General features: G+C 41.4%; 2 protein-coding genes across 2 annotated transcripts in view; both read right to left on the bottom strand.

The window, feature by feature from the left end:
- The window catches only part of LOC131256819 (uncharacterized), a 93,348-nt gene extending 85,812 nt beyond the window's left edge, over positions 1-7,536 (bottom strand). The window contains exon 1 of the mRNA XM_058257859.1: positions 5,387-7,536. Within this exon, the coding sequence (XP_058113842.1) occupies positions 5,953-7,125 (1,173 nt within the window). The 5' untranslated portion in view covers positions 7,126-7,536 and the 3' untranslated portion in view covers positions 5,387-5,952. The remainder of the gene's footprint in view (positions 1-5,386) is intronic.
- LOC131256816 (glutamate receptor 2.8-like) overlaps positions 1-10,696 on the bottom strand; it is a 29,965-nt gene extending 19,269 nt beyond the window's left edge. Inside the window, exons 1-2 of the mRNA XM_058257856.1 lie at positions 10,364-10,696; positions 2,801-4,140 (exon numbers count right to left, since the gene is read on the bottom strand). Coding sequence (XP_058113839.1) covers positions 2,801-4,140; positions 10,364-10,646 — 1,623 coding nt within the window. The 5' untranslated portion in view covers positions 10,647-10,696. The remainder of the gene's footprint in view (positions 1-2,800; positions 4,141-10,363) is intronic.
- Positions 10,697-16,758: the final 6,062 nt, after the last annotated feature.

Here is a 16,758-nt window from a genome sequence, read left to right as displayed (position 1 = left end):
TGAAGTTCGCTTATCAATTTTCTAGCCATCTTGCGGAGTTCACGTACAATGTGATTTTCGGGTGTAATAGAAAGTCGTATGGTTGATTATTTGATTACCTGAACGTATATCCTTATATTGCGATTGCGATCATGTTTGCTTATGATGAGATTTTGTCAACTGGCTTGATTTTGAGTGAATGATCATGATTATGAATTGTCCTGTTTAATATATCCATTTTCATGACTTGCGAGCTATATTGGATTATGAATTATGAGTGTGCAATCTTAGAGGGTGCTCCTCACTGCGATAGCCATTGACGTTATCAAACCGTAACAGTTGATGCAGGTGTAGAGCAAGCCGATGCTATTCACAGAGTTGCTACAGGGTTTCACATCCCAAGAGTGTTGTAATTTACTTTATTTCACATGTAATATTATTTCATTTTGTAATTGTAAGAATGGGGGCATTGGTTTGTATAAGTCATTATGGGCAGCTTCTTGTATATTCCAAATGTAAATGAAATTTTCCTTTATGTTGATTTGTCCACTCTACGCTCATCTGCTTACTCTGATGAAAGAAAAAAAAATAATGTGTACTCGAATTTGACCATCCTTTAAGGTTAACACTCGGGTTTTCAGAAAACGGGTCATATATTCAGGTCCTGAAAACACGGGGCGTTACAGCTAACAAGGCTGACCTTCAAAGTTATTGGTCGGCAACTGAAGCCTGGTCGATACTCCGCCCTTCTCTAGGGTTTCCTATGATCCCTCAATTTTATTCTTGGTCGTCGGGTCAATCTATTCCAGCGCACGTCTCCTTGTACAACCCATCGCGATCATTAGGGGATCGAACTCGATTCCCACACTTGCCACCTTTTCCCTGTCCATCATAATGACAAGTGTTCCTAATCTGCTAACAACTTTGGCACGAGCTCTTGCATTCAAGCCTTAGTCCATACCAACTTACTTTCCAGACTCCCAAAGAGTGCTCGGAAGTAGGGGGCTACTGTTATGGGTAAAAATGAATTGACTAGGTTAACCAACATGAGAGAGAACACAAAGCATGGAAGAGGAGATCATCTTGGCCTCTACTGCCGAGCACTACTCCCACAACCAGCCCGAGGACAAACCGCAAGGTGTGACTGCGGCTCCAACTAACACTCTACTATCGCGACCAACGAACGGTTGGGTACTGACTCGACCTCGAAGGTGGATGTCGACCACAATCAATGATTCTACTTGGTTCGCAGGACCTCAACCAGCTCGACCTTGAGGTCAACCTCGATCATCCAAGACCGACCACGGACCTCAACCACCTCGCCTGTGAGGTGGGACTCGGTCATCGACCTCGAGCCCCTCGGAGGCCGACCACTTGGAGATGCTATTATTAAGATTAGATCTCTCTAGGATCCTCGTCGAAGATCTTAGAAAGATAAGGGTGACGTGTCTGGAAGGAGATCCCTTCTATGATATACACTTACCAAATAGAGAAGTTACCATCCACGTAACTAGCACTAAACAACTATAAATAAGAACCTCACTTAAGGTGAAAGGTATGCACAAAAACTCTAGTCCAACTAAACCCAGAGTGCCTAATCTAATTTTGGCATCGGAGGGTCCCCTGTCACAACCAAGGTCCCCATTGTTATTTGGTTTTGCAAGTACAGGACAGTCCAGCGAGGACGACCAGTTCTTAGCATCAACACTACTATATGGGTTGATTGCAATCAAAAGCTATCTAATAGTCTATGACATAGGTTGATTATAATCAACCAATTGATTATAATTAACAAGTTTAGTTACTTACTACCTGGTAGAAGTAAACCTTAAGGGCATGTTTGGATACCAATGTAAAAAGGAAAATGATTTTTCTTGGATATGGCACTTTCTATATGTTTTGATAGTAATGAAAAAGATGAATTTTAGAAAGAATCATTACACTTATCTATTGTTAATTTGGATTCTTTGGCATAAGAAACTATTATGTCTTGTGAGAGGAATACCATAATTCCACATATTCTAATGAAAAGCCTATAATTGCAATACATAATTTTAATACCAATTTAAAATTATTATTATATGCTTAATAAATTTTTAAAAAAAATATTTTAACATGGAATCCATGTATCCAAACAAGCCCGAGGGCCTGTTGTTTGGCTTATAGGAATTTAAAAGGGACAAAAGGTTTTGTTTTCAAGAAAGAGATGTTTGAATTTTTATTTTTTTCTCATCATGTTTTGGTACTTTCAAATCCAGCTTGAGTACTGCGAAAGAATAGAAGGGAATTCTACCACACAGATAGCCTTTATATATAGAGTCATGCTCACCTGCGCACGCGTGCACCTTTTCACACGTGTCATGGGCGTCTAATCCAAACGGTCCATGTGACACGAAATTTCATGAAACCCCAAGGGACAAATTTTCACCCTGATATAAAACTCTGGTGGGCCATAGCAAAGAAAATTGCAAATCAAGGGAGGAAACAGTTTTCATTTTTCATAGCCCACCAAAGTTTTGGATCAAAGTAAAAATTGGGCCCCGGGGATAACAATTGGGAATGAATCCAATTTCTATTGAGTTTTCAAGACAGCCTCTATGCAGGAATCAAAAGACGGCACATAAGCCAAAATTGGTTTTCAATTGGAAACAATTTCTAAGCTTTTCCGGGGTCACAAAAGCAGGAATTTATTTTGCTTACAGATTCGATTTCCAAACGGGTACTTTTTTCAAAGCTTAACGATCAAAAAAATTTTGCAGAAAAATGTATTAATTCCTTGTATGACCAAGCTGGAAAAAAAAAAAAAAAAAAAAAGCCTAACCTGAAGATGTACTTGGTAAATAAGATCGGTATAGCTCCCAGCCCTTCGTCCATCAGCTGTTTGGTAGGGAATGAACTCATAAGGGACAGCATATGGAAGTGCTTCCATTACTGATTCGAATACGTCGATGCAGTATCCGCTAACAGTGGTTGTATTTGTGAGAGGATCTTTCTCCACTTTCAAGAATTCGGTGAACCTTTCTTTCATAGGAACACCAATTCTCAGCTTCTTCCCACTTGTCGGGATCACCCATCCCTTCGGCTTCATGGATGTATCTCCTGGCCAGATGATCGGACCAAAATCCACCATGCTAGTTGAATATATCTTCTTCTCAAGATTCATGTTCAAGACTCGAGAAATCCCATGGTCTGGAGTCCAAAACCCGACCTTCCTCTCTCCTTTTCCAATCACATTAACTATCTGGAAGGCTAAGGATGGTAACTCCCCATCGACTAGATGGAATTCACAGCCCAGTCCTTTGAATTTCATCTTTTTGATGGTGTCAAGAAGTTTTGGACCTGTTTGAGAGACTACCAGATTCTCTAGTTCAGTTGAATTTTCACCAATTTCTGGCTTTTGGAAGTGGGATTTCTCCGCCCCAACTCTCTCCGCAGCAATTGCCAGTGCCCAAACTGTATCATATGCCCGAATGCCGAAAATACTAAGAGCTGCTCTATCAATGTTGGGATTCATCTGGCTAAAATCCTTTTTCCATCTAACCATGAAATCACTGATGTCTTTTGTTTTAGCTACATATTGTTTTACACCCAAAACACCTTGCATTGATTCAATGACCGAAGAATCCAAGGAATCAAGAAGATTTGTTAAAACATCTGTTATAATCCATACGTAACCTTCGCTCATCATCCCAATCTCATTCACCTTCAAAAAGAAGTGGGACGCAAGGGAAGACGTCATGTGGACAATGAATACTCTCGTTTGCATGGTCATCAGCTTGTAAAGCTCTCCAGCTATTTGATTGTCGGGAGCTGAAAGAGGAATCACACTCCTATAAGTGATCCGTGTGTCAATCTCTTGGAAGGCGTCGACAAGATACGGAACGAGTCCATTTCCATAATCAGTGTCTTCATAGATAAGGACGGCCGACCTCCATCCGAAGGACCGAATGATGGCTGCAATCACTTTTACTTGTGAGGAGTCATTCTGCACAGTCCGGATGAAATATGGAGTTCGGATGGGAGAGAGAGAAGAGCTGACAGCAGAGAATGAAAGGATGGGCACACGAGCCTTGCTTCCAAGATCAACCATGAAGTCGGCTTGGGCGGACCTCAGGGGTCCGATGATTGCTTGCACTCCTACATTTTTTAGCAAGTCAAGTGCTACATGATGGAAGAAAAAAACAAGTTAGTGGTCTGTAATCTGATGTGTGGCCAATAAAATAATTTCTTAAACTGCTATGGTGGCACCACCCACATTTAATAAACAATTTGAATGGTTAAGATCATCCTATCAGTGATTTTTTATCGTCCTAATGGCCACAATCTATTTTATTCATGCATACATCTTTTGAATTGACACTCATAAACCCAATTCAGTAAAATCTGGATTTTTATCTATTTATTTATTTATCCTAAGACACTTAAATGGTCATGGATTTCGGGAACTCCAATTTATATAGCTTTTTTTTTTGTCAGCTTGTTAGTACACCCCACTGACAGTTGACACTTCACTGTTAGCCACCCCCACTAGGGATCGATACCAAGACCTCAGTGTTGAAACGAGGTATCTTTCACTCAGTCTACCACTTGAACTATGGATCAGGTTGTCCAGTTTATATAGCTTAAAGTGGTGTTAGGATGTACTATCCAATTGACTTGGGAATTATTAGTTTATTAATAAAGTGGACATAAGCCAGATGTACAGTAGCTTCCTTCGCAAGGACTTGGGTGTGGGCCATGTAGCTAAGCTAAACCTGGCTCCGCATTCGTGAAAGCCTAGGCCCCAAATAGCAATTACCTTAGGGCCTGTTTGGATGTCACTTAAAAATGACTTTATCTCATTTTGAGAAATGCTTCAGTGCTCTTAGAGTATTCTAAGTTATAGTGAACCTAGTTGCATTGGCACACTTAGACTGCTCAATCCACTGATCCAGACTTTTCATTAGGTCCAGCACACATTCCTTGGGTTACCATGCAAACACTACACTGATCTCATGAGTATAAGCATTTGATCAATAACCTTAATATGGACTATCAAGCTCATTCACACAAAAATACCAATTTGATCCATCTATTTGTTAGGACCCATCATGGAATGCTATGATTCTAAAAAATCACTTTCCTTAGGCAATTGTAACCATCCCATCCATGGCTTAGAATGTAGATGGCTAGAAACATATGTTCAAGGATAGATTGGATCACCTGAGTCAGTGCGATTTTTCACATCATAGCCCCATGGAATGTATTCTAGACTTAATAGAAAATTCAGATCCATCAAATTCAGTACAACTGATGCAACTAGGAGAAATACAACTTATATTGTTATGAGAACACCGGAGAATTTCTCTTAATTAGTCGGAATTATGTATGAGAAATTCTCACACCTAACCTTTAGATAGTAAGTCACCGTACACCCAACCAGACACTTCCAACTAGCATCCACCCCATCCAACAGATTGGCCACGCCATGAGGATCTCCTTGTACAAAAATAAACCCCATTCTTTCATTGGTGGGCCACACCATAGAAAATAATTTATAGCCACTGATATATGACAAAATACTAGTATGGTCTGCTTTATGAGTAGATGGGGCTGATTTTTACATAAGATAATCCTCATGGTGGGCCAACCCTGTTTTCACTCTCATAGCGTCTGCAATCATGGGTTCTATGACGATCACTATCCCTGGTTTGTAGATGGAGATGAGTCTTTTTATGTCTGACTGAGGGAGAATTCCCAATTCCCCTCACATTCCAAAGAAGGATACTATCCATCAGAAGCGCTACCCGAGTTGATGGCCCTGTTGCTCTTACTCCTCTTTTTGCCTCACCAAGACTTGATGAAGCTGCTCAGGTAAACTCTGGCTGCACTGTCTGCTTCTCCAATTGTGTGTCCCCTATCATCTTCTGAAGCTGGCTGTTTATCCGACAAGTCCACTGCTGGCCTTTCTCTCACAGATACCATTGAAATGCCTTACACTTGCTTAGCCTTGTTGGGTTGGATAAGGCTATCTTGTTGTAGACGGTCCGGGCTTTGATTTGGGCAAGCTTGGAAGAATAGCGATAGGTCTATATGAATTTGGCCCATGTCTGGAGAGGGAGCTTCAATTCTAGCTATCGATATCACCTGAGTAGGAGAGATGTCTCCTGATGGTTGGCAAATGATTGTAGGATTTCTCGGCTTGGCTCCCTCTGATTGGGAATGCATTCTCCTATGGTAGGGGATTAGGCAGTCAGGCTTATTACCGGCAGTAGTAATATTGTCTTCCCGCATGAGAGGATGCACCCGGAATCTGATATCACTAACGGCTTGATCAGCATTCACTGTTTGGTGCTGATTGAGAGCTGGGAAGGAGACCTGCTCTGGATGGATGGAGGCTGTGGGAGCTGGGTGAAGGCTTGGGGAGCAGGTGCTTTGGATATCCTCTGTCTGCAAAGCTGGAGTGTTTTGTTGCTGTTGATCAAGGCCCCTGAGGAGTGCAACTTCCCTGGAAGGGAAGGCAATGGCTAGCGGTTCTGCTGAGGCTGGCTTTGCTGGGATGAAAGAGTCCTGGGGGCTCACATCGCTCAGGGATCTGTTGACTAGACTTGCCGTGGAGCCTTTTACACTTGAGCTTTGAGGGGCATTATGTCGAGCAGATAGGGGACACCCTAGTTGCTCTCCCTTGTTTTGGAAGAAGGTAGATACAACCCAATCCCTTGTATTCTGATTTTTATCTGGCGGTACCTTTGGGGTTGGGTGAGTGTGGGAGAAGCTCCGGAGCTCACCTCCAGCATCCTCAATCGCTGCAAATACCAGGTAGGCGTCCTGACCCGCCTTAAGTTCAATGACTTTGGATAAATCCCTCCCTGGCTTCAAGATAATCTTCACTCTTGCAAAGACCTGGAAGAGGCCATATCCTGCCATCGAGTCTACCTGAACCACCTTCCCAAAGTGCTGTCCGATATCAACGATCACCAATTCGAACCAGGCGTGGGCTGGGATTCCATACAATCTAATCCAGGAACCGTCGTGACCAATCACCGAATTTGGATGCCACGGTTCAAACCTGTCCAGACCCATGGCTGAGTGAAGGGCTAAGTCAGTGGAAAAATCGCTGAGCTCCTCTCTGGATTTGAACTGTAGTAGAAAAGCATGCGGGGACATCCTGACAATATCCACAGCCGATGTTATAAATATGGAGTTCCTGAGGGCCCAGAGGAGGTGGATGATGGGAGTTTGTGGTTGGCTCGTGAAACCACAAACTCGTCTCCAAACATCGTCTCCTATGATCGACCGAGGCTAGGTCCGCTGTGACGGAATAAGTCTCAGCGACTGTAGGTTTCGGATGTAAGGGTGGGGGTTTTCTCTTGAGGATTTCACTGTATAATTTAGGCTTCAGGGGGATCGGTTCAGGGTTTTGTTGATGGTTATGATTAGATTTCCTCTGTTGACCCGGTTTGGAGATCACTGCCTAAACGGAGACCACTCTCCCATCAATCTGCTTACCATCCAACACTCCAATGGCTGCTCTGGCTTCGTCTTCATAGAGGATGCGCACGAACACAAACCCTCTCAGTTTAAGGGCCTGTTTGGATGCCGGTAAGTTCTTTTAAGTTGTAAGTGAACTACAGGTGAAAGTTACTTACAGGTAATCCATTTGGATGTAAGTTGTAAGTCACTTACAGGTTATTCAAACAGAAAAAATAACTTACCTGTAAGTAGAAAGCTGTATATTCACGTCAAGCATAGCTTAGATTGAGGAATCGTTATAAAATGTTATAATCATATAAAAAAAACATGGGATCAAATATGTTATTTTGTTAAGCCCATCAAGATGAATATTTGAGATAATTATTAAGTTAAACCAAGCATCAAGTGGGCTATAAAAGTAGGCCCACGAATTCAAAAAATCTACAATATGAAGTAATAACTCAATTTAAGCACTGAGAATAAACTTAAAAACATTAATATGAAATCTAATAATTAAATTACTTGCATTCCAACTATGCAATCTGATGTAATTTCCAAGGGCCAGCGCATCATCAATCCCACTCTATCATCAAAGTTTTTCTCATTCTCTAATGAGGAGTTTGATGCTCAGGATCTAAGAGATTCACCAACACTGATGTAGATCGTTAAATTACTTGCATTCTAACTGTGCAATCTAAGAGATTCACCAACACTGCGAGTACATCAAAGGATCACCAACCACAGCCCACAGTAAGACCAACCAGATAAACGATCTACAGGATCGCCAACCACAGGCCACAGTCCCTGACGGTTTCATGGGATTCTGCATCACATGGTCTGTTCGGAGTAGAGGCCCATGACACGTGTGAAAAAATACACAGGTGCGTATAAGTGATTGTTTGGATGCCAACGTGCTTTATAGAGTAACGTCAAAACACTCCCGTTTTCAAAGGAGAAAAAAAGGGCAGATGAAACCCTACCGTTTTAAGAGGAGAAGAGACGAAAGGCAGTAACTGCATCGAGAGATTGCAGAGATGGAGAGAGATTTAGTGGGTTGGTGCGTTTCTCCCTCTTCCCCTCTTTTTTAAAATCTGACCGTTGAGCCTGTAAGTGACTTACAGGGAAGTGACTTCCCACCCCCATCCCCCTGCAATTTTTTGGTAGATTTGCCTGTAAGTGACTTATAGGTTGTAAGTTACTTACAAGTGATTTTTCTCCCCCAAACACCACCTGTAAGTGACTTCCCTGTAAGTCACTTCCCACTTACTCAACTTATAGGCATCCAAACAGGCCCTAAAAGATCCGGGGAATGTAGGTATGTGAACTTCCTTCACCCTCCCATACCTCCCAAAAATGATTCCAATGTCTTCACAGGAACAGTCAAAAGGGAGATTGCCGATGAAAACTGTGAAACCGAGCGATTTCTGGAATCTTGGGGATGCCCTGACGTTGTCCGCCTCTTTCCTGACACGTTGGTTGATTCTCGGATGGGTACTACGATCCCACCCCCGATTTCCGATCACCCTATTCCATCGTTGTGAAGAAGCCCTATGACGGGACCTCCCCTACTACGCTCTGGGAGGGAGGTTCTCATCCCCTGTCTCCCGCGGCTTGAGAAGCTATTTGAAAAGAAACTCAAGGTGTATTCCCATTACTACAACTAGAGCAGTACAGCCAAAGCTCCCTCAACCTAAGCTCTATGATGTGGATGTTAACTTATCATCTAACTGATCTCCGATAAATAATTATAACTAAAATGAGCCATCTCATTTTTTAAGTGAAACCCAAACAGGCCCTTAGCTTTCAATTTTATTTATTTTATTTTATTTTTTCAAAAGGAGGCCCATGCGGCTAAATCTTAATGAGAACATTAGATGTACAACCTAAGCTTTTGGGTGAGCTCCTCACAAAAAATCGGGCCTCACCTATCATACTGCCTAGTCAGAAAATAGAAAATGAAGAGAAGCTTTCAAAGTGGACTTGACAGTCAGCATAATCCATATTGGATTAATTGTTGGGGGCCTTGCACAAAACCTTAGGATCTAGCCTCCTAAAAATATCAGAATTATAGGATAATAAAGCAATGAAATAAATCAAAGTACAAATCACACGACACGAGATTTTTACGTGGAAAACTCTTAAATAGGTAAAAATCACGGGACTTTGTCCAAATTAACAATCCACTATGAAGTAGAACATTACAACTGATCACAAGTACATACCGCTTGGATCAAACTTTCTTTACTTACGCAGGAGTAGATAAACAATAAGAGAATAAAGAAAAACGAAGACATCTCACCGATTACGAGGACGTAGAAGCGCTGAGATGTCGAGTGCACAATAGATCACCTCTATGAGCATAACCTCCAATCCACAAGTTTTCTCTCTCTCTTTCTCCATCTCTCACACACACCTTTAATAGTCTTAAACTCTTTAACAAACCCCTACAAAGCTTTAGGAAACTCTCTTACATTACCTAAAAAATCCCTAGGAACCTCTATTTATAGTTTAGGCAACTCCCTTCCGCACCATGGTGAAAACCACTTTAAAATTCCGCAGTCTGCACAAAATCCGAATATGAATCTGCGTAACCTCGACTGGTCGAATAGAGTAATCGACTGGTCGAGCGGAGCCTCGACCGGTTGAGCAAACTCTCGACTGGTCGAGCAGCACGAAAGAATTAATTTAATTGGTTGCTAGACTTTGAGTCGAGCGCCACCCACGACTGGTCGAGCAGGGCACTCGACCGGTGGAGCGACAAGGAGAAAAATCATCATCACTAATTCCTTACTTTAAACACTACAAAACATCACTATATATATTGTTATTTCCGGTTGATTATATTAAGCATTTGCAATTCAATTCACTGGTAAATCCAAACACATCCCAACTCTAACAAACTTCCCTTCTACTAATTAGTTAAATAGCGTACCTGCGGACGCAGCTGCAACGGTATCATTCTTTGAGTCTCTGGTATGGAGAACAAGCCTTGTGGTGTAATTACTATGGGAGGCGTAGAAATCGGAGGTTGCCATGGAAATACAGCTCATACTCATCTTTCCGACCCATGATTCCAAATCAAGAACTACGCCGACATGGACCGGCACTGTTGCATTTCTGGGATCGTTGTTTTGGGCGACAGCTGATCTATGGCATAGGCTCAAAGCACAAATGATGTAGAAGAAAGAGAAGAAGAGATTGGTTTGGTGCTTCATCTGGAGCTCCAGAAGCCAACAAAACAGTTATCATCCAAATCCTTAGATCAAATGACTTCATTTATAGGTTGAGGTAGGTTTGGTGGCCTTTTTCCATATGGTGGTGAATCATTCACATATGCCTGACAAATATGTACATCCATCCACACCATACAGATCATAAAGCCCACTGTGGACGATGCATATTAGGTAGGTATTGAATGGACGGTTAGAAACAAAATGTTCCCAAGTCCAAATTCTGACATTTATAGCCGTGGGTCAGTGTGATTTTTGGGCAATGTTCCATCCACAATGTGGACCACTAAGTTGGATAATTATAATTTTAGTATCTGCATGCCACGTGTACAGTCCACGCATCACGGGTGATTTTTAAATGGTGGTGGACTATATAACAGAAGATGAAAAACTTCAAAATGTGGACTTTGAACAAAATGTCGAGATATATTTTTGTAGGTTTCTGTATTTTAGTGACCTACGAAAAGATTTTAAATGAAATGAGTGGTTGCCATTGGTCTAAGGAATGTTTTCAGATACGACTTCTGTGACTGAACTGATGAGGTGTGTCTTGGCCCACACGCAGGAAACGTAAGACATTCCAACAGTATACCAAATGTGACGCAGGGAAGGACGTAATGAGGCCGGCATCTTCCCAAGGAGATAATTACTTCAAATCTATGGGGCTTCTCTAACTCTTTTGTGAGATTCACTCTTCCGTGAAATTGCTCGAATTTGTAAATAAAAATAAATTCTAATAAATTTAAAAATAAACTAAATGATGCTAAAAATGAATTTATTCTTTTACATAGTGATATCAAACTCACAAAGAAGTTTCAGATTCACACACCTGACTTACTACAAATAGTAAATTACTGTCATGATTACTATTAGATTTCATGATTTTCAGCGTAAGTGTCTAATTTGGCTTAACTATGTTTTTCACCTTATTTTATAAGCCCTTAGCTAAAGTAGCTTTTCTTATCCAAAATCATCCATAGTACGTGGAGTACCACATTTTGATTTACAAAATATGCCTATTTTAAGGTTTTGACGGTCCCTTTGCCTCCGATCAAGCATTCTCTGGTCCTTCTTAGTGATGAAAGTGTCCGGGACCCACTCTATATCAAGGGACACACTATTGATCCTCTACCCAAAACATCATGATGTTGTACCATCAGATGTTACGTGTGGTCATGTACGAATCTTGTCTTGCACGTGTGTCTTACCTGATGACTGAACACCTGAAGTTTTTACTCAATCATCTTGGTGTCCCATCCAATGCGATGGGTCGGATGTGCTACGCATATGCCAGGGGGCGCGGCTGGGTGGATCCCTAACTGTGGGTCCATCTTGATGTATGTGCCTTAAATCCTTGCCGCCCTTGCGTTGTTACAGCTAAGCTTAGGGCATGGTCCTAAAAATGAAGCAGATCCAAATATAAGGTCGACCACACCACAGGAAACAATGCTGTTTGACCATTATAAACTTATTTGGGCCACAAAAGTTTTGGATCAAGCTGATATTTGTATGGTCCCTTCATGCAGGTATTTTGACTTTATCAACAGGTTGGGTGACAAAAAAACATTCCAGTGGCCCCTAAGAAGTTTTTAATTATGTGTATTCAATCACCGTTGTTTCCTTTACTGCGGTCCACCTGAGAGTTAGATCTTCCTCCCTTTCGGATCATGCCCTAAAATGAGATTTCAAAAAGGATGGACCGAATGGACGTAACCCAGATAGATCAAGGTGGGCCCCACAGTCAGGGATCGATCCACTGAAGCCACACTCCCTCGGCCAGGTTAGCACGTGGCCTGTGGGGCCACAATAGGGCAGATTCGACCTGGCTCCATATCAACCGTAGCTCAACCCGATTATTAATGATACCAAAGTTGGGCCTAGGCGATACGTTTTTGACCGTCCATTACAACACACAAACCTACGGTTGGGATACCCTCCCCCATTGTTCCTTTGGTGTAGTACACCTGAATTTCTGATTGGGCTTATCTCTGACCCAAGGGGCTAACATTGAGAGGTGGACCTGGCGAACAGAGCAGATGTCACAACACAACACGGTGGGCCCCACGGGTGTGAGGACCAGAATCCTAGGTAATGCACTTGTACACATGCAGCGCGTGTGGACATCCGAGCTTTCAAGAGCCCACCAATGTTGCTTGTGTGACATCCGCTCCGTCCATCCATTGGGTGCGCCCCCTTGGGTTCACACACAATACAGTGGGCCCCACCAAGCTCGAGTAGTGTACCTGCTGTTCAACAGGAGGAGCTGTAAAGGACTCGGGTCCCATTCAAAACGTGCATGATTCCATTGATTAGCAAACCATGGCCAGTGTATATACTCGGCCTGCACATGTCCCAGGCTGGTCAACGTGTCTATAAGTTCCATATGTACATGTATAAACCAAATTTCCATCCATAGACAGCGGGCCCACCTGATGAATGGCTATGATCTTGGACCCATCCGCTCCATTTTAATGTTACTATTACGTGGGATCGAGTGGGGCCCATCTGCCATGCCTTTGAACCGAAGGCTTGGGGGGTCAATTACGTGCTAGCTAGAAAGAATCAAAATTCAAATCAGGCCTATGGAAAAGTCCAGATATTGTAGATTTTGACAGAAGGCAAAAACAACAAAAGTTGCCACTTCTGACCGAGACAACACCTTAGCCATTGTAATAAATATCACTGAGATTTTGAAAATCTCTCGATATTTTCTCGGAAATTCGATTCAACGATATTATGACAACAATATTGAATGGACTTTCAAGAGGTCGGTAGTTCTTAAATTTTCACGATTTTAAGACATAATATCACAATTTTAACAAAAACTATATATATTGAAAATTAAAATAATTCAGTTTATATTTACATCTTTTAAGTTTATAATATTATTCAGTAATTTATTTTAAATACTTTTTAATATTTAAATTTCAGCAAAAAATTTCATTTAATTTCACGAGAAAAAGAAAAAAAGAAAAAAGAAAAAAAATCAAGCTCAATCTGTATGGCTCTAAGAAATTTCTAGGCTGAGAGATTGCCAAGAACGAGGTGGGTCACTAGGAATGGTGATGGGCTGAGCCGAGTTTGGCCCCAGCCGGGGCTGACACTTAAGACTCAGGGTTCAAGCCTTTCCATCCTGAAAATTGATGAAGGCCCCATCCTGAAAATTGATGAAGGCCCCATTTGTTAAATCTGTAGTCTAAAGCCTGAATCTGAAATCTATAGCTGAATTTGAAATCTAAAGGATAAATTTGAAATCTGAAGTCAAAAAATTTGTTTGGTAATTATTGTCGAAGTCTGAAAATTAAGAACTAAATTTGAAACAACCTGTTTGTTAACAAATATATAAATTGTCTGAAATATGTTGATTTGACACATTTGCCCTTATCTCTTGTTTAAAAATATTTTACATTATAAAGAAATTATTTTTTATTAAATGAAAATAAAATTATTCTATTTAATTCAAATAAACTATAAAATACTTAATAAAAAATTAAAATGTTATGTAAAAAATGAATGAATTGAATGAATGAAACAGATACATTATGGGGCCTCACAGCACTGACCATCACCCACCAGGCTGGTGGTGCGAAGACGCTCCTCGAGGTCTGCCTTGTATGAAGGTTTCAAAGGAGATCAAAGTTACATGGGCCCTATAATAATGTATTTATTATATTCGCACCGTTCATAAATCTTTCAAGATTATTTTAGAGCATTGTCCAAAAAATGAATCATAACCAAAACTCAAATGGACCACACCAAAAATAACAGTGGGATAATGATTTTCACCGTTAAAAAACTCGCAGGGCCCACTATAACGTTTATTTCCATCTAATGTATTCATAAGGTCAAAAATATTTGGATCAATAGGAAAAACAAATTTCATATTGATCCGAAACTTCTATGACCCCAAAAGGGTTTCAACGGTACACGTTTAATCCCCTACTGCTTTTTCCAGTGTGGTCTAGTTTATCTTTATATATGTCTTATTTTTCAGCTCAAGTCTTATGACTAGCTCGCAAAATGGATGGACGGTTTAGATATAACAAATACATCATGATGGGACCCATAGAACTTACTTACGTCAATACACCAGCCAATCCGCTTCCCAATCCCGTCCGTGGCTCGGACCAGGATTCATCGCGGAAGGCTTTCACATGAAGTTCCTGCGCCGGGAAACTTAGGTAAGACCTAACGTGATGTTTGTGAGAAATCCACTCCATTTATCCGTTTTGTGAGTTTATTTTAGGACATAAGAACAAAAATGAACCGTATCTGATACTCAAGTGGGACAAAAATGTGAGTATTGAACGTCAACAGTTGAAATATTTGTGTTGCCACGGAAGCTTTGAATCAGGATAATATTTTTGTTTTCATTTCATCCCAGTATGAATGACATTATAAACGGTATAGATGGCATATAAACATCACTGTCTATGCCAGGAACGTTTCAACGGTAGGAATTTTCTTGTACACATTTTCCTTTATCGCGGCCCATTTGAGTCTTGGATACTTCTCAATTTTTCTCTCAACACCTAAAATGATCTCAAAAAATGGATGGACGGGATGGATTTCTCACAAACATCACGGTAGGCCCCACCTAAGTTTCCAGCGGACGAACTCCCCGCCAAAGCCTTTAGCAGGAAATCCGCATCCCCCTGACTCCAGACGGATTGGCTACTCCCTGGGCGGTGCTCTGTTAGCACCTCCATGATGTATGTGTTTCATCCATTCTGTTCATCCATTTTTACATATCATTCTATTGCTTCTTTCCAAAAATTAAGGGATATAAATCTCAGGTGAACCACACCATAGGAAAACAATAATGATTGGATATGCATCATTAAAATCCTCCTAAGGCCCACTGTACTGTTTATTTGACATCCAATCTTTTAATTAGGTCATACAGGCCCAGATGAAGGGGAAAAACAAAGATCAGCTTGATCCAAAACTTTTATGGTCCCCAAAAGGTTTTTAATGGTCGACACTATTCAACACTGTTTCCTGTAATGTGGCCCACTTGAGATTTTGATATATCTAATTTTTTGTCCCATACCATGAAATGATCTAAAAAAATAGATGGATGACATGGATGAAACACATACATCATGGTAGGGCCCACAGAGCACCGATCATTAGCCACTGGCCGGTGGCAGTCGGAGTAGCAGTCCGTTCCCGCAACGGACGAGGATTTCCTGCGAAAGTCTTTGGCAGGAAGTTCCTGCGCTGGGAATGCATGGTGGGGGCCACCGTGATGTTTATGAGAAATCTAACCCGTCCATCCGTTTTTCTAGCTCATTTTAGCACATGTGACTAAAAATTAGGAGGATATAAGACTCAAGTGGGCCATACGAGATGAAACAGTGGGAAAGGAATGTCCACCGCTGAAACCTTCCTAGGCTCCACCTTGATGTTTATATTCCATCCAAGCCGTTTATAAGGTCATTTTCACTGGGATGAAGTGAAAATATCAAAAATTAGACTGAGAGAAAACCTTCATGGCCATATAAATGTTTCAACGGTGGTCACTAAATCTCCACTGTTTCCTCTCGTGTGGTTGATTCGAGTTTTGAATATACCTCATTTTTGGCTACATATCCTAAAATGATCTCTAAAATCGGATGGATGGTGTGGCTTTCTCAAAAACATCTCAGTAGGCCCCATCCAGATTCCCTACACAGGAGCTTCCTGCAAAGGCTTTTGCACTAGTGTACTACCCCCGCCCGTACCTGGCTCCGAACGGGCAGTTCTGTGGGCGGGCCCACCGTGATGTATATGTACATCCAAACCGTCAATCCCTTTTCTTACATTATTTTAAGGCATGAACACAAAAATGAGGCAGATCCAACGCTCAAGTGGACCACACCAAATAATAATCTTGGTTGCATTAAAATGCACCAGTTGCATTAAATGTAAGAGTCATCTGTGATGTGGTCCATTTGATCGTTGGATTTGACTCATTTTTGTTTTGATGCTTTTAAATAATATGAGAAAAGGGATAGAGGGTTTGGCTGTACAGATACATCACGGTGGGCCCGCCCACGGAACTGCCCGTTCGGAGCTAGGGACGGGTGGGGGCAGTACGCAATCTGCGTCCAAA

Source organism: Magnolia sinica, chromosome 9 (genome assembly GCF_029962835.1).
Source record: "Magnolia sinica isolate HGM2019 chromosome 9, MsV1, whole genome shotgun sequence".
Lineage (NCBI taxonomy): Eukaryota > Viridiplantae > Streptophyta > Magnoliopsida > Magnoliales > Magnoliaceae > Magnolia > Magnolia sinica.
Note: the sequence above shows the minus strand (reverse complement) of the source record. Positions and strands in the feature narration are given on the sequence as shown.